Consider the following 24,741-nt stretch of genomic DNA (forward strand, 5'->3'; position numbering starts at 1 on the left):
TGACTCCAAAGGCAGACATGACTGAGCAACTAACCAGACAAGCAAGTTTATAGATTTAAGGAGAAAAATCTATAACTTTTGCCATCTTCATAGATGGCAAAAAAGCTTTCAACAAAATGCAACACTAATTTCTGATTAAAAAACACTCAAGAAAATAGGAATTATGAATACCTTGTAACATGATACTGCGTGTGGACGTGTGTGTGTGTCCACGTTATTCCTAAGGTAGCAACTTAATTAATGAGGAATATGCTGGAAAACCCTGGCTTGCCTGGCTTCCTGATCTTCCAGGAGGATCAGGAAGCCAGGCAAGGATGCCCTGACATCCCTCTCCAGGGGTGTGTGAACTACAGTGCCCCTCCAGTCCACCGTACACTGTGGCCAAACCTGCTCATTTACATATGTGCACTACAAGAGCAAAGCTAAATAGTTCCGAGAGAGACAACATGGCCCGTGGAGGCTGAAACACCACCTGCCACTTACAGAAAAGGTTTGCTGAGGCCTGTCCTATAGTTTCTGGGGTGTTAACTGTTGCAACTAGAAGGGAGCTCAATGGGAGGTTTAACACTGAGAAGGTAAAAGGATTACTACCTGCAGAGGACTCCTTCGTTTATTTGGAAAACCCTAGAGAATCAATGATAAAGTGACCCAAGTGAAAGACTTTAGTAAACAGGAAGGATATAAAATTAAATACATAGTCAATAGCCTTTCAGTTCAGTTCAGTCCCTCAGGCGTGTCCGACTCTTTGTGACCCCATGAATCGCAGCACGCCAGGCCTCCCTGTCCATCACCAACTCCCGGAGTTCACCCAGACTCATGTCCATCGAGTCGGTGATGCCATCCAGCCATCTTATCCTCTGTCGTCCCCTTCTCCTCCTGCCCCCAATCCCTCCCAGCATCACAGTCTTTTCCAATGACTTAACTCTTCGCGTGAGGTGGCCAAAGTACTGGAGTTTCAGCTTTAGCATCAGTCCTTCCAAAGAAATCTCAGGACTGATCTCCTTTAGGATGGACTGGTTGGATCTCCTTGAAGTCCAAGGAACTCTCAAGAGTCTTCTCCAACACCACAGTTCAAAAGCATCAATTCTTCGGTGCTCAGCCTTCTTCACAGTCCAACTCTCACATCCATACATGACCACAGGAAAAACCATAGCCTTGACTAGACGGACCTTTGTTGGCAAAGTAATGTCTCTGCTTTTCAATATGCTATCTAGGTTGGTCATAACTTTTCTTACATACTAGAATAATGACCATATTAGAGGACAGTCTGATGGATAAAGTCCTCTTTAGAAGACCTAACACTTGCAAACTCAATCAGAAAAACGCAAAATTTATGTAAAGAAAACGTTAAAACATCTCAAGAGACACCAAATTATATGTGAACAATAGAAAGACATCCTTTGGTCTTGGACAGGGTGACTCACCATCATAAAGATGAATTTATCAATGGAGTGCAATGTCCCGCCCAAAAGGAAATTGTGTGTTCTGCCCAACCTGACATCACACAAGATTCCCAAGGAAACCCCCAGAAAGGGACACAGCCTCACAGCTGCACACGGGACCTTGCTCTGCTGTGAAGCCACACCTTAGCTGCTAGAGTGTAACTCAGAGAAGAAACATCACAGCACTCAGGCAAACATACAGTAAACACTCAACAAAAGATCTTATTCAAGAGGGAAGCACTAACCGGCTCCCTAGTGGTTCAGTGGATAAGAGTCTGCCTGCCAATGCAGGTGACACGGGCTCGACCCTTGGTCTGGGGAGATCCCACAGGCCAAGGGGCAAAGTCCACGAGCCCCAGCTACTGAGCCGGAGCACCTACAGCCCATGCTCTGCAACAAGAGAAGCCAGCACAGCGAGAAACCCAGGCGCCACAACCAGAGAAACCCACATGCAGCACTGAAGACCCAGCACAGCCAAATAAATGAATAAATAAACAAAAAATTTTTTTAGAAAAAGAGGGAATCACTAAGATGTTAAAGCAGCCTAAGACATATCAGAGATGCCAGGGGCTCACAGCTGAGATCAGATTGCTGCCTCAGATGCAGACGTCACATTCCCCCGGAGAATCCTTGCGCAGCCTGTGCCCACACGACTTGAAAAGCCACAGCCCACGTGAGCTGTGACACCCAGCGGCTCGCCTCGGTGCACAGTTCTGGGTGAGTTTCTGACACACAGGTGCAAACATCAGGGTGGTGATCTGCAGTCAGATTTAGACTTTGCGCTGAGTCTCCTGCATGAGCAACCCAAGCTCACACAGCCCCCCGAGGCACCCCTGCCCCCAGCAGTCTGCCGCCAGCGACCACATCTCACCAAAAGCCTGTTATCAAAATACCAGCCACAACCCCCGGACTCCAGTGAAGTGACAGTCAACCCTGTGCACTCTGTGTCCACCGGAACGTCCGCGTTCCCAGACGGCAGCATTTGTCACGAGTTCCTGTGCAGTTCCAGGGAAGTGCCTGTTCCCACTGCCCACACACCTTCGGGCAGCGGGGGGGAAGGTCCAGTGTTTGCCTGCACTCATCCTGGTGGGGGGGTCACAAGTCTGTGACCATGTCCGAATCTCCCCCACGTGCCTCTGCTAGGAGGCCCCAGATTTCTTGGTGGGGGTGGGGAGACCCGTGAAACATCTGGGCTGTTACAGGGTGTAACAGAGGCCAGGTTTTCCTGTGTGCTGACCGGCAGGGTGTGGGTAGATCTCCAGGACAGGAGGCTGGGCACGGAGAGCCCCGTCTGTGAGTGGTCCCCAGGCAGACTGAACGCACCCCCGCTGGGCGGTGACAAGTCCGGACAGTGCCCCTCGTGGTTTCTGCACCACTTCAGACATACTTCGCCTAAAAACACAAAACCTGCGTGTCCATGTTCACAGCCTGGAGGACTTTTGGAAGCACCATCAGCCTCAGAATCTATGATGAGCTGGACCACTGAGGCTTGGACGCCCATGTCCCTCAGACACCAACACGTACAAGAACCGCACTTCGAAATACCAGCTCTTCTCATATTGTGGTAAAACGTATACAGCAGAAAGCTCACCATTTTAGCCACACTCACGCGCGCAGTTCATCCCCACAAGCCCTGTGGTTGTACAGCCGCCAGCGGCATCATCTCCAGAGCCTTCTCATCTTCCCAGGCTGACAATCCGGCCCTCCCCAGTCCCGGCTGCCACCATCTGCTTCCTGTCTCCAGGAGCCTGACTCCTCCAGGGGCCTCCTGAGTGGACTCACAGGACTGGCCCTTCCGGGCCGGGCTCGAGCTCTCAGCACGATATCCTCAAGCTCATCCGTGCAGAGCCTGTGTCAGAATTCCCTTCCTCTTCAAGACTGACTAGTACTCCACTGCACCCACAGGCTGCACTGCATATCCCCTGCCGCTCAACGGGCATCTGGGCTGCTCTCAGCTCCTGGTAGGGGCTCCCGGATTCACGCGCGTCTGGATGGAAGATGCTGCGTGGATGGATGATGCCTAAGGCAAGGAGGAAAGGCCACCGCCTTCCCTTGCTGCAGCGCTGCTGGGCACCTGCTGGGCACCTGCGTGGTGGGACCTGCTGCCCCCAGAGCTGGGCATCCCCCAGGACGAGGGCGGTGCTGGTGCTCACACCGCTGCCCGTGGCCCTCCTGCAATGGCTTCCAGAGCCTGCCCTGCAAACCTGGCCTCCTGTGACCCAGGGACTCGGCAGAACACCCGCTCAGGGTGCCTGCCTCCTTCCCCACCCTGCCCCGCAGCCGGCAGGTTCTGGTGGCCGAGGCCCTGGGGGCTGGTGCAGCCTGCTGCCTCTGCCACTGTGACCAAGCCCTCTGGCCAGGAAAGCCGGAGCGGGCAGCCATGGGCCTCGCGCGTGACCCAGAGCTGGCAGGAACCTCTCAGGAAAGGCCTGCAGGCTGCCCATCTAAGTCCCACCCCAGTAATCTGGGCAGAAGCAGGGTGGCCATGCCAAGGCCACCGCAGGCTTTGGTGGCCTTGTGGTGTGGCTCCATTACTGTGGCAACGAGGTTACTGTCCCTCCTTCTTATAGACTCACTGACCAGTGGCCACGTGGCCCAGACGCCACGCGGGGCTGGGCGGTGGTGGCCCGAGAGCCTTGTCCCCCTGCCCCGGGCAAGCTGCAGGCGTGGGGACCCCCACTCGCCCCCAGCGGTGGGAGTGGGCGAAGTGGGCGCCACCAGCTGTCCACACAGAATTTCCCATCTCAGAGGCAGCCCAGACTCACAACGTCCCACTAGTAAGAGTCCAAAGACCAAAGAGATGCTCATGGTCTGAGTGCATCAAATGCCGTCTCCAAAAAGATTTTACGAGATTAGTCACAGCCGAAAACAACCTTAATTTTAACTCACCAGGCAGAAATTTTAAAAAGAAAAACGACCGTAAACGCTGTTTGCCGAGTCATATGGATTCAATATCAGATCGACATTCTGGCCTGGAAGCCTCACGCCAAATACTGCTGCACATGTGGGACCGGCCGGAGCAAATATGCATCGCAAACGTTTGTTTGTTTTCTCTCTCTCTTTTAATCCTGCAAGACTTTTGTGTTTTTTTTTTAAATATGGTACATGGAAAATGAGATCACTTCTCCAAGCGGAGAAAAGAATTTGGCCCCAAGCTGAAGGCTGCGCTTTTTTAAGAGCAGAAACAACCGCGTCCGCGCTCAATGACAGCCGGTCACGGGGGCTGCACCTGCCTCTGCAGGGCCGGCCCGCGCCCCGCCCCCGACGCCGCCGGCGGCCCCGGGCAGGGGTCGGCGCAAACGGCTGAGCAAGCGGGACTTCCTCTGGGCAGCCCTTGAACATCCTGGTGTCTTCCAACACAGGCAGAAAAATAGCCGGCGAGCACTTCAAAGATTGCTCGTCAAGGTCACAGCAGAGGAAAAAGAAGAGGGAAAAGGAACAGTTCCAGCAGCCCCTCTCCTCGCCCCTCCTTGGAATGAAGGGAAGTTGGGAGCTGGGCCCTCCCCTGAGAGCTGTCGCCACGGCAACGGAGCAACACCACAGGCCGGGCCATAGGCCGCCAGTCACGCGAGCGGGGCACCGGCCGCTGGGCCTGCTGGAGCCAGATCACTCGCTGGGCCTCGCCGCGGGGCCCGTGTGCGTGCGAGGCGCTTCTGCTGGGGATGGCTCGCCGGCTGTTTATAGATCCCACAAACAGTAAACTTGGCCTTGGGCTCCAGCCTCGGAAAGCGACAGCGCTTGCAAACAGTTCTTGAAAGAGGCAGTGGGCTGCCAGGGCAGCGCCACGAGAGTGGAGGCAGGTGCGGACCCCCGGGCCCTGGGAGCTGGCCCCGTGCTAGCCCGGCCCTGCTCCGCCAGCCACGGCCCCAGGGTCGTCCTCTCCAGGTGAGCAGCTGGACAGTGCAGGTGTCTGGACGGTGAGGCTGGCTCTGGGCCCTCCTGCGGCTGGTGGGAGGGGAGCCCAGAACCAGACACAGAATGTAGCCACTGCAGACGTTGCTCTCCTTCCCTGGGTGGACGTGACCAGTTCAAAAACACCTCAACCAAGAGCTGCTTTTTCAACAGCTGTGTGACCTTGGACAAACTACTTAACCTCTCTGGGCCTCAGGTTCCTCTTCTGAAAAACATGGATGACAGCAGGGACCGTCTCTGAGCTCAAATAAGCACCCACACGGAGTAAGGGCAGAATCAATATCGGTCCTGTTAATTTGAACCTGGGGCTTTGTGCTGGAACGAGTGATTTACCAAAAGTGTTGGCAGTGTTTTCTAAAGAGAAAACAAAGCCTTTTTGAAGATTGGGACGACTCTGAATGTAAACTTGGTTTAGCTCCTGAGAAGCAGTTATGGGCAATCGATAAACAGGTGCTCCTGATGACCCTGAAGGAGCGGCAGTACTCCGTCTGAGAGGCAGGTCCATCCTGCCGGGCTCCTGGGGTGGGAGGGGTTGCCCCCACTCACCCCCCCAAATCTCCAACCGGGAGCCACCAGCCTCAGCCTCATAGCCGAGGGTCACTCCAGACCTGTGGACACGTTCTAGACCATTCCTCTGCCCCTGGGGAGCCCAAGGGGGCCTGCAGGAGGGAGGGGTGCCACTGGGAGCCGGAGAGAGCCCCTGTGGAAGAGCCATCACACAGGAAAGCCCAGCCAGGCTGGCCCGACGGCAACAAAGTGTGCTGCCAGCGCAGCCCTCAGGAAGGAGCTGGTGTGAGCCCTCAGCCTGCACGCGGAACACACCGGGGCTGAGCTGGGCTCCATGGGGGAGGACTGGGCTCCACGTGGAACAAACTGGGGGTAAACTCAGGCTCCACGGTGGGGGAACCCGGGCTCCACGGTGGGGGAACCCGAGCTCCACAGTGGGGGAATCCGGGCTCCACATGGAACAAACCAGGGGTGAACTGGGCTCTGTGGTGGGTGAACCGGGCTCCACGGGGGGGAACCCGGGCTCCATGGCGGGGGCAGGGGGGCGACCCAGGCTTCATGGTGGGTGGACCTGGGCTCCATGGTTGGGGAACGCAGGCTCCACATGGAACAAACCGGGCCACAGCCTTGGCTGTGGGACAGGCAGGTTCTCAGGCCCCACGACATTCAGCTGCTCCTCCATGAACCCAGGGTGACCCAGAGCGAGCCAGGAGCTTTTCCCTAGTGATTAAACCCTGCAGATGCCGCAGGCCCGCAGCGTCTCAGTGCCCAGTGGTGAGCGGCGAGGCTGACAGTGAGGCCATGCAGCAGGCGCAGCCTGGCCCGTAGGTCGTCCTTCATGGGGCCGGCCTGCGTCCTTACCTCTGCTCAAGTCCCCACTGGGACCCTCCTTATGACCATGGGCTCAGTGAGGGCAGAGCCTGGGGCACACACGTCCAAGCCCGGGAGAGCCCAGGGCAGAGCAGAGCTTGAGTGGCCACAGGGGTAAGCTGACCAGGAAGCCCTGCTTGGGGACCACGGACGATCAGGGGCTCAAGGTAGACAGCTGGAGTGACCATGGACGGCCAGGAGGCACATAGCAGAGAGCTTTAGGTCTAAAAGCCACAGAGTGGCCCCAAACAGCTAAACTTATCTTCAGGGGTGGGGCCAGGAACTGTGGGCTTCTGACCGCAGGGAGACTGCTGGATGGACAGAAAGCACTACCGTGCATCACGGTGGACACAGCCTGAGGCCGATACCGCCCTGGACACTCAGTGGATGTCAGGCCCTGGGGTGGGGCCCGGGGTCTGCTAGGCAGTGAGGGCAGCCTGCCCTTTGGGGCTGTGTCCACCCAAAGGCCAGCCCCCAGGGAATTTACACTTTTACTTACGTCTGTCAAGTCCCTGAAAGAAGAGCCACATCAAAGAAGTTTGGGAACAACAGGGTCACAGCAGAAGGTGAGACAGTATTTCTCGGAGCACAGAGACCAGAGTGGGAGATGGAGCAGCCCCTGCAGCAGCCCGCTCAGCGGATCCAGAAAACGCGTGGATGCAGGTACGCGGACATCAAGGCGCTCTCCCCAGAGCCGAGGGGTAGGAGGGCCTGGGATGCCCATGCCATGCCTCAGACGCACACCTGCGACCTCGCCAACACCACCCTCCAGCAGTCGGGACCCCAGGTGTGCGACGCTCCCTCCTGCAGCCTGCACTGCCCCCACCCCACGACGGCAACCCTGAGACCCCTCCCCCAGGCCGCCCGCCTCCCACCCCTGCCAGCTCACTCTGTGCCCCACTATGCGGGCTCTGGGGTTTTGTACACCTGTCTCTAGAGAACCCGTGGGCCCAGCACCAAGTGGAGGGAACTGCAGCAGGGAGTCCTCAGCCACAGCCACCAGGAGAGGGCACTCTTGGCCCCCGCGGTTCTCCCAACCAGGGGAAGGGGTCTCTAGGTCTTTCTCTAGGATCGGCCCCCACGTTCTCCCAACCAGGGGAAGGGGTCTCTAGGTCTTCCTCTAGGATCGGCCCCCACGTTCTCCCAACCAGGGGAAGGGGTCTCTAGGTCTTCCTCTAGGATCGGCCCCCACGTTCTCCCAACCAGGGGAAGGGGTCTCTAGGTCTTCCTCTAGGATCGGCCCCCACGTTCTCCCAACCAGGGGAAGGGGTCTCTAGGTCTTCCTCTAGGATCGGCCCCCACGTTCTCCCAACCAGGGGAAGGGGTCTCTAGGTCTTCCTCTAGGATCGGCCCCCACGTTCTCCCAACCAGGGGAAGGGGTCTCTAGGTCTTCCTCTAGGATCGGCCCCCGCGGTTCTCCCAACCAGGGGAAGGGGTCTCTAGGTCTTCCTTCCGGTTCTCCCAACCAGGGGAAGGGGTCTCTAGGTCTTCCTCTAGGATCGGCCCCCGCGGTTCTCCCAACCAGGGGAAGGGGTCTCTAGGTCTTCCTCTAGGATCGGCCCCCGCGGTTCTCCCAACCAGGGGAAGGGGTCTCTAGGTCTTCCTCTAGGATCGGCCCCCACGTTCTCCCAACCAGGGGAAGGGGTTTCCAGGTCTCTCTCTAGGATCGGCCCCTGCGATTCTCCCAACCAGGGGAAGGGGTCTCTAGGTCTTCCTCTAGGATCAGCCCCTGCGGTTGTCCCAACCAGGGGAAGGGGTTTCTAGGTCTCTCTCCAGGAGAGCAACAGCCTGGAGGCAAGAAAGTCTGCACTCTTGTTCTCGGCACGTCTCTTGTGGTTCCTGAGAACTTCCCGGGAATTGTGCTGGCTTTTCCAGAAACCGCGCCAGCTCGGTTGGCACAGGTCAACAGCCTGCTGAGTGAGCGTGGTCGTCGGGGCTCCCAGACATGCAAGGCCCTCTCACGGCGCTTCCTTGAGGCCCATGGGTGCCACAGGGTCGCGTGAGTCACCTGCCCGGGCCCAGGGCCAGTGGCAGGAACAGCAAAACCCCCTCACTCGGGAATCAGCACGCCGGCCCATTTGCCACCCCTCCCCAGAGGATCTTGACTGCTTTAACCCAAGGACACTGCTGTGGCCTCAGAGGCAGACACAGCACAACCCAGCGACGCTGTGTGTCCCTGCCTGCAGCAAGGTTCAGGCTTCTGTGTCACAGGGCGAGCCAGCATAGGCTCCACGCCCCTTGCAAAGTCACCCCCCTTATCCTAGTGGGGGCCCAGGGCTGTCTGGGTCAGGATGAGGAGGGCTGCGGCCCGAGCCCAGGCCGGGCGTTCGGGGGGAGCAGAGAATAGAAGAAAGAGCCCTTTCCTCCTCTGCTGGGCCCCTTGGGTTGCCTGGTGGGTAAGGGAAGCAGGGCTTCAGGACACAGCTGAGCTGCACCCCCAGGCACTCACTCCCCCACCCTGTGCACACCCCAGGCCAGGGTTCCTCCCAGGGCAGCCCTTCCTAGAGGAGACCGTCACCTAGGAGGCAAGTCCACCCGGCCCACCCCGCCGCCGACCCTCTGGCCCCCACCACCATGCGCCAGGACACAGTCCGGGGAATGCTGGCGGGTGGGGCAGCACAGAGCAGAGGATTAGACGAGCATGAGTTTAACATACAGATTTAAGGAGGTAAACGAATAGCAAAATGAAATAATAGGAAGAAACTGAGCAAATCAAGGGGAACCACTTACTAGGTAAGACAAGGCAGGGAGGAAGAGGAGACTGGCGGGCCACAGTCCGGGGGTGCAGAGAGCCGGACGGGACCGAGCGATTAAGCAGAGCACAGAGGACCGCGGAGGTCCATGTGATGGGCGCAGCCTGGAGGACTGGCCCTGGGGCAGCAGAGAAGGACAGCAGGCAGCACGGGAGAAAGAGCTGTGAGTGGGAGGACCGCCCAGGGGCCCCGGGCGCGGAGCTCCAGAGGTGGAACCAGTAACCGGGAAAAACATCCAAACTGAAGAAGAAAGACCTCAGATGGAAAGAACTCAGAGCACCAAGCAGGAAAAACAAGACAAAAGACACATCACAGTGAAATTCAAGAGTATCAGGCTCTTGAAAGACAGGCTCGCAAAAGCTCCAGACAGAGCCAGAGCGGACGTGCCACAGAGAACAGGTCGCAGAGCCCGGTGGCAGACTGGGCTGCAAAGCGTGGGATGGGACTGATGAAGGTCGAGGGGAAAACTTCGAATCTAAAAGTCTATACTCAGCCAAATTGTGATCCAAGTGTGAAAGCACGGGTGTGATGCAGAAAGATTTCACAGGAGCTCCACAGGGAAGCGCTCGGGGGCTGTGGAGAGCGGGGCCGCGTGCGGAGCCTCAGAGGGGCCTGAGAACTGAGGACCGCGGCAGGACCTGTGCCGGCCAACTTCTGGACAGTCACTGTGTTCACGCAGGGCCACTGGGCGGTCCCCGAGAACAAAAGCGGAGTGTGTGACTCCTTTAGCATGAGAAAGCGCGACCTGAATGGGGAGCTAGAGAGAAGGACAAGAAACCCAGGAAAGCACAGTCAATAGAAATTACAAAATACAAGGGCAGACATTAGCCCTCAGCAAGAGTAATTACATGAAGAATAAAGACGCTAGGCTCCCAGCCAGGGCCCATGGTGCACTGGCAAGGCCAGTTAACGAGAGTGGAGCCTGGCGGTGACAGCAAGGGGCCGCCGCAGCTGCAGGAGCCGGAGAGCGGGGCAACCTGAGCGTCCAACGGACACCCAGCAGGACGAGGGGCAGAGTAAAAGCGCAGAGTTTGAGGGCTTCCTGCTCCGGCAGCCGCCCGGAGCCGGGGCAGTGGAGCGGCCTGCTCGCAGCTCCCTGAGTGGCTGCCCCCGGCTTCCCAGGGTTTCAGGTGTCCGCATGCTCTCACCACCACCACAGCTCGCTTCTGCTCGACTGAGCGGCATCACGGCTCTGCTAGAACCTGAGCTGCTCGGTGCTCCAGACGTTCCTCAGCGGGGGTAGGGGGGTGCACTATGCTTAGTGACCGCTGGGCAATGACTTACCCCTGCCTCCCACAGCGAGCAGTGCACCACCTTCTCCCCACCTTCCGGTGAGCCCCGGGCTCCAGGTCCCCACTGCCACTTGGTCACGGCCTGTTCCACGTGGAGAAAGTGGAACTGGGAGGCCCAGGAGTGCCCCCACCCCTCCAAGGCAGGCAGGTGCCCCCTCCCCTCAGGCACCTCCCCGTGGCCTTCCCGACTCCTCCTCTTTGTCTCAGAGCCGACCCTCCTGTCCTGAGTGTGGAGTTTCAGAGAGGCGAAAGCTCGGTATTGGAGCTTTAGCTTTAGCATCAGTCCCTCCAATGAATATTCAGGACTGATTTCCTTTAGGATGGACTGGTCTGATCAATACCTGACTCCAATACATTGGCCACCTGATGCAAAGAACTGCCTCATTTGAAAAGACGCTGATGTTGGGAAAGATTGAAGGCTGGAGGAGAAGGGGATGAGAGAGGATGAGATGGTTGGATGGCATCAACGACTCGTTGGACGTGAGTTTGAGTAAGCTCTGGGAGTTGGTGATGGACAGGGAGGGCTGGCGTGCTGCGGTCCGTGGGGTGGGACATGACTGAGCCATTGAACTGAACTGACCTGAAACACTTGGTCCTTCTCATTCTCTGTACTGGTCACCCATGGGACCTTTGGGCCGGAAACTCAGTCCCGGGTTCTGGGAATCTTCTGGGTCACTTCCTTGACCATTTCCTCCCCTCTGATCTTTCTGGAGCTCTGAGTGCACAGGTCCCCGGGGCCTGGTGACTTCCCCAACTTTCCTGTTTTTCTCCGCCTGTTCCTCAGTTACGCGCGGGAGGACTCAAACTCTGGACCTTTCCACGGATTTCCAGGTTTTGCTCTCATGCCTTTAAGTTTTGAGCGCTGTTAAGATCTCCAGCCGGCCTCTCACGGGCGCGTGTGTCCCCCTGTCTGAGGAGCCCGAGGGCCGCCTGGCCTGTCTGTGCACCCTCTCCTCTCCACACGGCCGTCTCCATGCAGCTGCTTTCTCGTGGTTCCTGGGTTTGGCTCCATCAGCCTCTTCCCAGAGACCCACAGCCTCTGAGCGTGCCGGACCCGAGGAGCGGGCGTGAGCCCCTGTGCAGCCTCGGAGCTGCGAGCCCCGCGCAGAAGCCTGGACGTCCACACCTTTAGTGCTGCCTTTAGTTTTGTGTAAAGTAACAAGTTCACAGGCTCCAAGAACAGGTCAGGAACCCGTGCCTCACTCAGCCAGCCGCACAGCCACAATTACTGCACATGTATAGACGCAGAATGTGCGGGTCACACTCAGGAGACAGGAAGCAGAGGCCGATGGCTGGTGGTCAGGGAAGGGATGCAGGACGGCCAGCCTCCTCCAGGAGAGAAGGGGAAGCACTGAGAAAGGAAAACACCAAGAAAGATGCAACATCTCAGAAGAGAAACAGACGCCATGAAAAAAACTGAGAATTTCAGATGAGAAATAAAATACATGAAGTAAAAATTCCACTGGACGGGCTGAAGAGCAGGATGGAGGTGACAGAGAAGAGCCAGTGAAGACAACAGGAAGCAATCAGCCTGAGAGAGAAAATACGGGGAAAAAGTGAGGGGTGCCTCAGTCCCTGTGGACAGGATGAGAAAGCCTAACAGCTGGGCAGGGGGCTTTTGAAGTGAAAGAGACTGGGGCAATAGAAAATATTTGAAGACTACGGCTGAAAACTTCCCAAATTTGGTGAAAGACATAAATTTATAGGCTCAGGTAGTTCCTGCATGCTTGCTGAGTTGCTTCGGTTGTGTCTGACTCTTTGCGGCCCTGTGGACTGTGTAGCCCACCAGGCTCCTCTGTCTGTGGGATTCTCCAGACAAGAATACTGGAGTGGGTAGCCATGGCACTTCTCCAGGGGATCTTCCAGACCCAGGGATCATACGTGAGTCTCTTTGTCTGCCGCATTGGCAAGCAGGTTCTTTACCACTAGCTCCACCTGGGAAGCCCTCAGAAAGCTCAGCGAACCCTAAATAGGACAATCTAATAAACCCAGCATATACAAGCCCAAGCATATCAAAATTAAGCAGCAAAGGTCAGCAGAGACACTGAACTGGAATACTAATAAGTATTACTAAATCACAAGGAAGGTAGAAGAGAAACAAAACATAGAAAAACTACAAAACGGTAGACTGAGATCCAGTAATATCAGTGATTACTGAAACCCAGTAATATCAATGATTACTGCAATATAAATGCCCTAAATACACCAATTGAAAAAATGATGCTGTAGGACTGGACTCAGAAAAACAAAACCAAAAAAGGCCCAAAAATATACCATCAATACATTAAATGTAATAATACAAATGGGTTAAGATGAAAAGATGAAGCAAGGTATGCCAAGGAAACATTAACCAGAAAAAAGCTGGCACGACTGTATTAGTATCAGACAAAGCAGACCCTGGGAAGACTACAATAAAGAGGCGTTTAATGATATGAGGTGTGTAACGATAATGGTAGAAAGGCCAATTCAAGAAGAAAACATGATTATCCTAAGTAAGACAACAGAGCTCCAAAGAACACAGAGCAAAAACTGATAGAACTTAAAAGAGAAGTACAGAAATCCATAATTACACTAGAAGGTATCTTTCAGGTGAAGACCAGACAGAAGATCGGCAAGGACATAAAAGTCGTCAGCGTCATCAGACGACTTGATGTGGCTAATGTTTCGCAGACACCTCACCCAGGACCAGCAGTCGGGCTCACAGACAGCCCTGTCCTTCAGGAGGGAGGGGCAGGGCCTCTCTGGGGCCTCTTACAAGAGCACCAACCCCATTCATGACCACCTCACCTCCAAACACTGCCACACTGGAGGGAGGTCTCCAGTCTAGTGTGAATCTGAATTATATTAATTTTGGTGGGGGTCAGGGGGACACAGTATCCAGCCCACAACAATGATCAGTGAAACTAATAGCTGTGTGTCTTTGAAAAAAATGAATAAAGTGAATATACTTCTAGCCCAAGTGACTAAGAAAAAAAACAAGAGAAAACACAAATTACCAATGAAATGAAAAATGAGACATAGCTACAGAACCCACAGACATTAAAAAGGCAACATGCGAAAACAGTGGACAGTGCTGTACTCACAAAATCAATAATGTAGATGAAGTAGACCAACTCCTTGAAAGATGCAAACTACTCAAATTCACACTAGAATAGATAACATAAATAGTCCTTATTAATTAAGGAAAATGCACTCAGTTTAATCTTCTATGATTTAAACTAAAGAAAATCTAAAGAAAATCCCCAGATCAGTTGTTTTCTCTGGTGAATTCTATAATCACCTGAAGAGGGATAACATTAATTCTACACAAGCTCTTTCAGGAAAAAGAAGAAAAGGGAACACTCCCAGCCAATGTCACGAAGCCTGCATCAGCACGCCACCACAAGCAGACAAAGACATCACGAGGAAACAGCATAAACACAAAATCTCCAAAATACTAGCAAGACCGAGTCCAGCAATATATAAATAAGGGCACGCAAGGTTGAGTAAGCATTTGAAAACCAATGAATATAATTCACAATATTAAATATAGAAAGACTCAGGAAGAAAAACCACAATCTCACTAGATGCAGAAAAAGCATCTAACAACACTTAATATCCATTCAAAATAAGAACTCTCAGAAATGAAGGAATAAAGAGGAATTTCTTAATCTAAGACATCTATAGAAAGCAAAATGAGCATGATAAAAGGCAGACACAAGACTCTGCTTAGACTACTAAGCTACGGTTTCTCCAGTGGTCATGCATGCATGTGAGAGTTGGATCATAAGGGCTGAGCACTGAAGAATTGATGCTTTTGAACTGTGGAGTTGGAGAAGACTCTTAAGAGTCCCTTGGACAACAAGGAGATCAAACCAGTAATTCTAAAGAAAATCAACCCTAAATATTCCTTGGAAGGACTGATGCTGAAGCTGAAACTCCAATTCTTTGGCCACCTGATGTGAAGAGCTGAATCATTAGGAAAGACCCTGATGCTGGAGAAGACTGAAGGTAGGAGGAGAAGGGGACGACAGAGGATGGCATCACCGACTCAGTGGACAGAGTTTGAGCAAGCTCGGGGAGATGGCGAAGGACATGGAAGTCTGGTGTGCTGCAGTCCATGGGGTGGCAAAGAGTCGGACACGACTGAGCGACTCAACAACAACAACACAGTAATCTAGACAGCAAGGTGCTTATTTGTGAAAGGTTAGACATATAACCTGGAACCCTCCAGTGTTCTTGCCTGGAGAATCTCAGGGACTGGCGAGCCTTGTGGTCTGCCGTCTATGGGGTTGCACAGAGTCGGACACGACTGAAGCGACTTAGCAGCAGCAGCAGCAGACATATAACCAATGAACCTGATGAGAATCCAGAAACACTCAAAAATATGACCAACTGATTTTTTATGAAGGTATAAAGGTAATTCAATGGTGAAAGGATCAACTTTTGAATAAATGGTCTGAAAAAACTAGAATTCATATGCAAAAATAAACAAATCTTGCCCTATGTCTCCTACCTTACCCTAAGGTTAACTAAAAACAGATCACAGACTTGAGTGTAAAACTTAAAACTGAATGCAACAGTATGAAACACTGGACTCAAACATATAAGAAAAGTCTTTATAACCTTGGAATAAGTAAAGAGTTCTTATATCTGACACCAAAATCATCATCTATTACTAAAAAGTGGATAGACTGAATTTTGTCAAAGTTAATACTTTCACTCTGCAAGACCCTGTCAAGAATGAAGACCAAGAAGAAAAAAGAAAAAACAAAAGAAAAAGAATGAAAAGACAAGCCAGGCTGGGAGCAGACACTACAGACCTACACACAGGGAGACACGTGGGGCATTCACACGAGCTCAGAGCTCAACAGTTCAGAGAGCAAACAACCCGATCTGTGCTTAACGGACAAAGACTTGAGTAGACAGCTTACAAAGAGGACCTGTGGATGGCAGAGAGACACATGAAAAGATGCTCAACGTTATCGGTCATGAGGGAAACACAAATTAAACCCACATGTGGCCCAGCTCCTAAAACGGCTTGGTACACCGTGCAAACCAGGGACGTGGAGCAGCTTAGAGCTCCGTCCCTGTGATGGGGACGCACCAGCACAGCTGCCCAGGCAAGCAGCGTGGCCGTCTCTTGCAAAGTTAAGCACACACACACCGATCTTCCGAATCAAAGGAAAACCTGTGTGCAGAGAAACTTGTGTGTGAATGTTCATCACAGCTCTCTACTCACAGTCCGCACAGCCTGGAAACAATCCGGAGGCCTCAGCGGCCGGGAGGGCCAGTGCGGTGAGACACCCACACCGCAGGTGCCGGCCGCCTGGCCACAGGTGCAGGATGTGGAGCCGGGGGCAGGTGGGGGTCTGGCTGCAAACGGAGAGCAGGAGGGAAACTTAGGGGGAAGGACCTGCTCAATGCTGTTGCCCTACACCGCCAGAAAGAGCACAGTTCAGAAAAGTCCCGTGCAGCTCAGGACACCTCATCTCTAGCCAGGGTCAAGGGGTCAGGGTCTCTTCAACCAGACAGGAGACACCCTCCTTGGTGGGGGTGGCCCAAGGCCCACGACACGGCTGTGAGCACAGAGGCCCAGGCCTCTCTCCCCCATGGAGGCAGGACAGCCCGGAGACACTGGGGGAGTGTGGCCCGGCGGTAGCCCCGGATGCAGGACGGCGCCCGGCACTCTAACCAGCACAGCGGGCTGTGCGCGTTGGCTCCTGCGTTTATAGTGCAGAGTGAAAGTTTAAACACGATTTTATGGTTAAGATGTCATTTTAATCTTGAACGTGAATAGGGAAAGAGCGATGCCAGCTATCATCTGGCGAGAATGAAATCCAGGCTGGCAGGACGTTCTCCATGTTCACTGGCACTAACAGAAAAAAGCAGCTTCAAAGGAAAAATAACATTTAAGATTTGCTTCCTACAAACCCGATAAGGAATGAATACGGGAACGTTTCCTCTTCCGAAAGCACAACATTTCCAAAAGCACTCCACCTCAGGCCTACTCTCTGCTCCACAGGGCCCCGGGGTGGGAGGCCCCAGCACCCTGCGAACTCAAACGCAAACCCTGTCGCCTGCGAGAACACCGTCTGCCCTCACGTGTTTTCACCTCTTTAGGAAACAGGTGGTCTGTAGGCTCCTAGGGCCTCCGAGCACCCAGACCCCTCTGCAGGGCCGAGGCCCGGGGGCTGTGGGGCGGGGGTGGTGGGGGCCGCGTGGCCTGTACGAGAAGGTGCAGCGTGACGCGGGCCGTCGGGGGGCCCGACTGGGGGCGGAGGGCTGCTGAGCAGACACGGGCAGAGCAGGGCCGGGAAGCAGACCCCGAGGAGTCGGTCGGCCAGGTCCGCCTGTCCTGCCGTGCGCTCTTCCACCCTCTCTTCCTCGTCCACACCTCTGACTAAGAGCTGAGGCAGGAGCCTGGCTGAGATGAAAAGATGTCTCCTGGGCCCCCCTTCCTCACAGAGGAGGCTGCAGGGGGAGGAGTTGTCGGGGCCATGGGGGAAGGAAAGCCCTGTGGCCACTGCCAAGGTCACTGTGTGTCCCCACGCAACATGCAGACCCCGAGGGGGCGCTGGCCCGGCGGGCGGGGGACCCGAGTGGGAACGAGCTGGGGAGCACTCTCACGCCCACATGACTGGCAGGGAGAGGGATGTGGGCTGTGGAGCAGCCTGGGGTGCAGACCAGCCGCCTGCAGGGACCAAGCGGCTCTCAGAGGCGGGGCTTCTCCCAGCTGAGCAGCACCTGCCCTCCGTCCCATCACCTAACAGAGATGCCGAACTGGGGGGCCACGGAGGGCACGAGGCTGCGGCCGGCTTCATCTGGGGGCAGAACTGCCCACCAAACAAGGCTGGGGGCCCAGAACCAGAGGCTCAGCTCTGGGCCCACGGGCAGACACGCAGCGGACACGCGGGCCCGGGAGGACAGCCAGAGCAGCCTGGCTGCAAGGCCACTGCGGCCGCCGGTTACGGGGCAGCCTTCCGTGGGCTGCTCCCTGCACCCCAACCCCCCGGGGAGGGACGGCCTGCACCGCCGCCTTCCCGGGAGGCCCTGCGTCTCTGGTGGACATGCAGCACTTTCACCCTATGAGCAGTGACTGATCCCACCCGGGAAGCCCCACCTCCCTCTATCTTGTCAGGAAAAGCAGTTCAGAACCACCCAGCAGGCCCGGCTCTGGTGAGAAGGCCCGCCCCGCCCGTGATGTCCGGTGTGTAGTGTCAACAACGGGGTCAAGCCAGGACTCACAATGCATGATTTTCTGTCCTCAGTCTGAGGGGAAAAGCCTGCTCGGTATTTTATTAGGTTCTCGCATTGACAAGTAAAAGCTGAAAATGCAGAAGGGAAAGCGAGGTTCCCATCTGAAGCCCATGGGCCTGGGGGTCAGCCGTGTGTGCTGCCCAGAGGTCCTGGAGCCCACCTGCAACCAAGCCCTCCAGAGACTGAACTCCCTGGTGGCTGTGAATGGTCACGACTGACGCCACAATGCAGCCAGGAGACCCAGGGGTGCGGGGCGGGGAGCTCACCTCCAGCAGCAGCCTTCCCTCCAGCACGGTCGAGCCTGCAGACCCTCCGCGTGGACCCCGGTCTCCCGGCGAGGGGGCAGCAGCCACCGGCTGCCTCGGGCACCTCTCCTGCAGGGCTGAGGGGGGCATGGTCAGTCACACTCTTCCTGCGTCCCCGGCTCCCACCCTCCGCAGGCACGCCGGCCCAGGTCTGCTCTCCTCCCGGGTACCCAGGGCAGTGCCGGGCAGCTGGTGGGGGACAATCAGGGACAGGGTTTCTCGGCTGGCCACACCTCGAGGACCCTGCCCCACCCTGCTCTCCGCCTCCCCCGGTGAGCCTCTTAACCACCTTCCCTGCTTCAGCGGCCCTTCAGGGGTCCCAAAGCTCCCCTCTTAAGACCCAAGCCTGGGCAGGGCCCCAAACTGGACACCACTGTTCAAGGGAACCAGTCACCAGGAATCCTGCACACCCCCTCCCGTCCCTCTGTCCCGGAGCCCCGGCCTGACCCAGACTGGAGCAGCAAGTGCCCCGCGGACCCCTACCCCTGCCAGAGCCCCCTGCCGCCTCTGCCCCGACTCTGGCCTCATCTGCACTTGAGGTGAAGCGCTCAGACAGACAGACAGACGTCCACATCCTAGCCCTGAACTCCATGCTCTGTCATCAGCTCCTGGAATTATGAGGGTCCCGGCCAGGAGCCGGCCTGGCGCTGATGCCTCCATGGAGGCCTCCAGGACTGCGCTTCCATTCCCCCTGATTTGGGGGGCGTTAGTGCCACCAAGGGCCCTGCAGGCCATCACCGCCTCATCTGGTGTTGGGGTAAAATACAAGCACACCGCAGAGCTCCCCAACATTTCTTCCCAAACCAGAAGTTGTGCTGAACACTCCCTCCAGGGGCAATGGGCACCTCCAGGAGCTGGTCAGAAATGCAGGGTCCCAGGCCCCCAGTGTGCCCTCCAGGTTGGGTGGGGACCACTGCAGACAGAGACCCCTCACACACACATTCACACACAGACATACACACACACACAGAAACAGACACACAGACACATATAGACAAACACACAGACACACAGACACACAAAGAAACACAGAGACACACAGAGACACACACGGACAAGGGGACACACACACAGACACACAAATACACAGAGACAGACACATACAGACAGACATAAACACACACAGAGATACACACACACAGAGATATACAGACACACAGGGACACAAACACACACACAGACACATATAGAAACAGACACACACATACAGACATACACACACACAGACACATACAGAAACACACACAGACATACACACACACGGAGACAGACACACAGAAACAGACACACAGACATACACACATATATACAGACACAGAGACACACACAGAAACAGACACACAGAGACACACACAGTCACGTACACACACAAGGGGACACACAGACACACAGAAATAGACACACACAGAGAGACACACATAGACACGCACACACACAGACACACACACACAAGGACACACACATACAAAGAGACACACAGAGTCATGCACACGCACACACACACACAGATATGCACACACAGAAACATACAGAAACAGACACACAGACACACACACACACACACACACACAAGGACACACAGGGACACACAGGCAGCAACCAAGCTGACCCCTCCTCCACGCCCCTGGTCCAGACTGAGGGTGTCCACAGGGAGAAAGGGCTCCTCTGGAGGCGCTCAGCCCCACCCGTGCGGTCCCCTCGGTGGCCCTGCCGTGGCCTCTCCATCCCTCCTCCTCAGAAGCTGTGCTGCATCCCCTCCCTCCTCCTCGGACTGTGCTCCATCCCCTCCCTCCTCCTAGGAAGCTGTGCTGCATTCCCTCCCTCATCCTCGGAAGCTGTGCTCCATCACCTCCCTCCTCCTCGGAAGCTGTGCTCCATCCCCTCCCTCTCCCGCACTAAATGGAACGAGAGACGAACCTGTTTCCTCAGCAGAAGGTACTGAGTTCCGGGAAACAGGACAGTCCACTGGGGGCCTGGGCAGAGACACAGACGGCTGGCCTCCCTGCCCCACGAAAGAGAAGGTTCTCTCTCCCTCCAGCAGCCGAGCCCTCCTCGGGGTTGCTGGTTTTCAAGGCACCAAAAAAGCTCTGAGCTCAGAAGCCAGAGGTGCTAACACTTAATCCCTTGTGTGTGCCTCTCTGCTCAGAAAGCTGAAAGGTGAGTGCCCAAGACTCCTGGAGCCAGTCCTCCCTGAACAGAGGCTCCGTGAGACCGGGAGCCATGCTGGGGTCCACAGGAACCTCCTGGGGCCCAGGAGCCCTCCGCCTCTGACTGAGGACCACACAGCCCGGCTCCGAGGCTGAGGAAGACCCAGGAGGGTGCGGGCTGGGGCCCAGGCCCACTCCCACCCCTTCTGCGGGCTTCCCAGAAGGTCCAGCCCAACAGCCCACCCAGAGGCCATGTCTCCCAGGTGGTCTGAGGCCAGGAGTGGGTGGCAGCGGGGGGTGGGGGGGGAGGCAGGACCCCACTTCCCCACCCAGTGCCCCAGGGCCGTCCTCTCCAGGACCCAGACCAGCAAGGCCTCCCACCGACCAACCGCAAAGCCCACTGTGGGGGCGCCCCCCTGCCCCTCCCCAAGGGGAAGGGGAGGTTTGGGTTCGGGCTTCCGGGCTCTCCTGCTTGTCAGCCCTGCAGCCCCGAGTGGGGGTGCTGTTGCCCGCAGCTGGAGGCTGGGGCATCCCCAGGTGGTGACATCACCAAACTGGGGATTCACTGACCCCTGCTGGGACCCTGCCCCCCAACTCCAGAACACAGGCTTGCAGGGGCCAGAGCCGACACAGGCGGCCGCGGGGAGCAGAGGTCGCTTCCAGAGGCAGAAGTGGGGGTCCCCTTCCAACTTCCCTCCGCCCCCCTCTCCGATGGCGCGGCAGCATCGCGTGCGCCCCCAGCGGGCACCCCCGCTTCCCGCCTCCGCAGCCACATTCCGAGGGGCACGCCCGGCAGGGCCTCCGCGGGCCGCTGTCACGCGATGGGGCGTCAGCGCCGCAGTGACAGCCACCTGGCCCCCGGCCAGGGCCTCGCGTGCGAGCAGGGCCGCCCGCGCGCCCCACCCCCAGGCCTGCGGCGAGACTGGAAGAAGCCAAATGCGATTCCGAGGCTGTCCCGGAGGCCCCACCAGGGCGGGGGCGGGGCCGGGGGGCGGGGCGCGGCCTTCCGAAAACCCTTCTGAGGCACAGCCCCCCAGGTCAGGGGGGCCGGAAGTTGCCAGGGCAGCAAACTCTGGTGTGGGTGGGGGTCAGAGCCAGGGCCCGGGGGCTGGGGGTGCCAGTCCTCTTAATGGGGGGGATGGCACAGCAGTGGGGAGTGGGGACGGAAAGAGAGTGGGGAGCACCCCCAGGGGTGCGGGGGGAGCAGCCCGCACTCCCCGTGGCCCTGTGGCCAGCATCTAGGTCTGCTCTTTCATCTCAGCATCTCTCTACAGGGCCGGCCTCTCTCCCTCCCTGCCATGGCGGGCAGTGGAGGGGGGTCTCATCCACGATGACCTGGGACTGAGCCCAGCTCCGTCTGAATGGGGCCCAGAGGGGAGGCCAGGGCTGCAGGCAGGGTCTCTGCAGACAGCCCCCAGCCCCACTGCTGGCACCCTCCCTGCCAGGCCTCCTCTTAGACAAAGGGTGAGCCCACCACCACGCTCCCCTGCCTAGTGCTCCTGGTTGCCCCCGGTAACATGCCAGGGAGAAGAGCTAGCGGACAGCAGGTGTGTGTGGGGTAGGGGGTCCAGGGGGAAGTTTGTGGAAGTTGGAGAGGAGTCGCTGTGGCCTCTGGGCCCCGTGAGGAAGGTCTTGGCAGGGGTGCCCCATGGCCCAGGGCTCCAGGAACCCCCTGAGGTCCAGCCAGGGATGGAAGCCCGCACGTCTAAGGGCCTTGTGCCCCCTCTGAGCTGCTGTCCCCCCTAGCCGGCTCCTCGTTGTCCTCAAAGAGGGCCAAGCCACATGATGCAGGTTCTGGCCAGCACCAATGACCCTCCCGCCCCACCCCGCAGGCAGGCGGGCTCCTCCCCACAGCCTGGTCTCCGAGGGACGGTGGGAGGGACCATCAAGACCCCCAGCCCCACAGAAGCCATCCTGGCCCAGGACAGAGCCTGGGATCAGCCTTCGCACCATCTGTAGACATAGCTGAGGGCCTGCAGGCAAGGAGGCCGGTCAGGGCTGCCCCCTCCCAGGAATGCACAGACTCCCTGAGGCTGGCACAGCCCAGCCTGAGCCCTGAGACTGCCCGCACCCGGGGCTCAGCCGGAAGCCCTGGGTTCCGTCCCCTCCACAGGCCCCAGAGCTCCGGCCATTACAGAGGTTCTCACTGCCCTGTCTGACCCGTCCACCAGTGGTCCACAGAACCAACCAGAACCAGCTTCCCTCACTTCACTGACTCCCTGCATCCCTGAGAGGCTTCCCTGATAGCTCAGTGGTACACAATCCGCCTACAATGCACAAGACACAGGAGATGCGGGTTTGATCCCTGGCTGGGGAAGATCTCCTGGAGGAAATGGCAACCCACTCCAGTATTCTTGCTGAAAAACCCCATGGAGCCTAGCAGCCTGTAGCCAAAGGGTCGCAAAGAGTTGGACACGACTGAATGTCCAAGCACATCCCTGAGCGCCTTGCCTGGAGAAGAGAGGATGTGTGTGATTGTCGGGCAAATGGCGGGTGTCCCTGTGTGGGCTGGGCTGCACACCCAGCCTAGCAGGGAGACTGGAGAGGCCACTGCCCTTGGGGGCTCAGCCCTGCCATACCTCACCTCCTTCCCTGTCCTTCACGCAGAGGAGACTCAGGGCAGCTGCCACTCTGGGCCGAGCCACGTGCCACAAGGACCCAGTCCCACCTGTCGCTGCTCAGGGTCCTGTGCTCGGGTCCGGCCGCCGAGAGCTGCCAAGGGTCCCTGGTGGAGGAGAAACCCGGAGATGCCCCGTTTCTGCCTCTGCAAGTGCATGATGCCCAGAAGCCACCTTGCTCCCGGCCAGCTGCCCAGGGACAGGACAGGCGAGTCCAGATTATGGACACAGGGAATGTGGGGTGGAGGGGACTGTCTAGGCTCGGGGTGCAGGAGTTCCACCACCAGGGTGACGAGAGAGGAGCCAGGGTACCCCGGGAAGCTGGGCTGGACCTCAGCTCTGACGAGCAGCAGCTCCTGGAGTGGACAGGTCACCACACACACAGCCCGGCTCCGACCCTCCAGCCCTGGCCCAGCAGTGCACCACCCCGGCCTGTGCACCCAGGGCTGGGTTCACGCTCAGCTGTGTGTCCCTCTGGAGGCAGCTCCTGTGATCACAGCGCAGCCCGGCTCCCTCCATGCTGCGGAGGCAGGTCAGCGTGGAGGGAGGCAGAGAGCTTGGAGCCCCGGGGACCCCAAGGAGCAGGCCTGCCCCCCACTCCTGCACGCTTCCAGCCCAGACGCCCTTCAGGGCCTGCTCGGCAGAGGAGCACAGGCTCAGAGCAGCGGTCCGGGGGCCTCGGCGCCCCCTGAGATGGGGGTGGGCTGCTGGGGGTCCAGCACGCCACTCACTTGAGGTGCTTCGAGAGGGGCCTGGCAGCGGCTCCCTGATGTTCCGTGTCTTGCTGGCACCAACTTGGCACAGGCCTCCACGTGGATGCCTGTGTGCCCACATTCCTGTCCCCTGAGGGGGAGGGGCTCTGGGCCACGAGGGGAGCCCCACAAGCAGGATGAGTGTCCTTATAACAGACTCCAGGGGCACCTCACCCCTTCCCGGGTGAGGACAATTCAGAATTCAGTCCTCACCAGAGCCCAGCCACGGGGCGCCCTGACCATGGAACTCCGGCCTCCAGGACTGAATGGTGACGTCTGTGTGTCTGTCACAGCAGCAGAGCTGAGACGGGAGTGACCGCAGCCATGTCCATGGTGGCTGCTCTTGGCCGTCTCCTGTCAGCAGCTGAGACCAGGCCCAGGAAGCAGGTGAACTCGACCCTCCGATGGGCACCCTGTCACTTCCTTCAGGGACCGCATGCCCTCCTTGAGACAGGGGCCCAGGACATGGAGAACCAACCTTCCTGAGAGACTGGGGGGTTAACTGGCTTCGCTCACCCCTGCCCCCACCACCAGCCCCTCTGGGTGACCCTGGGGACACCACTGAGGGGTCCAGAGGCCCCACGAGTCCAGGAGCACGTGTGGGTCCCATGCAGTGCAGTGCACCTGCCGAGGGAACCAGTGGCCAGGCCTGGGGGGCAGATGGAGAATGCGGGGCCCCAGTCTGACCCGAGCTCCCACCCCAGCGTGCCTGCAGACCCCGCCCCAATTCTGGCATCAAATTTATGGAGCACCTCAGTTTTCAGACATTCAAACTCTCGCCCATGCCTCGCTTTTCAAGAACTAAAAGATAAACTCCTTGTCTTGCCGTTGGAGGATGACCGTGAATCACACAGGCTGGCAGAAAATGCTGTCCTGTGACTCGACAGCAAAGGGGTCCACAGAG

The 24,741-nt window shown here is 57.3% G+C and overlaps 1 protein-coding gene across 1 annotated transcript in view; it reads right to left on the reverse strand.

Moving 5' to 3' along the window:
* AHRR (aryl hydrocarbon receptor repressor) overlaps positions 1–24,741 on the reverse strand; it is a 76,711-nt gene that overhangs the window by 26,145 nt on the left and 25,825 nt on the right. The window contains 1 exon segment of the mRNA XM_005894658.2: positions 18,282–18,397. Coding sequence (XP_005894720.2) covers positions 18,282–18,397 — 116 coding nt within the window.

The sequence above is a fragment of the Bos mutus genome, chromosome 20, assembly GCF_027580195.1.
Source record: "Bos mutus isolate GX-2022 chromosome 20, NWIPB_WYAK_1.1, whole genome shotgun sequence".
Taxonomy (NCBI): Eukaryota; Metazoa; Chordata; class Mammalia; order Artiodactyla; family Bovidae; genus Bos; species Bos mutus.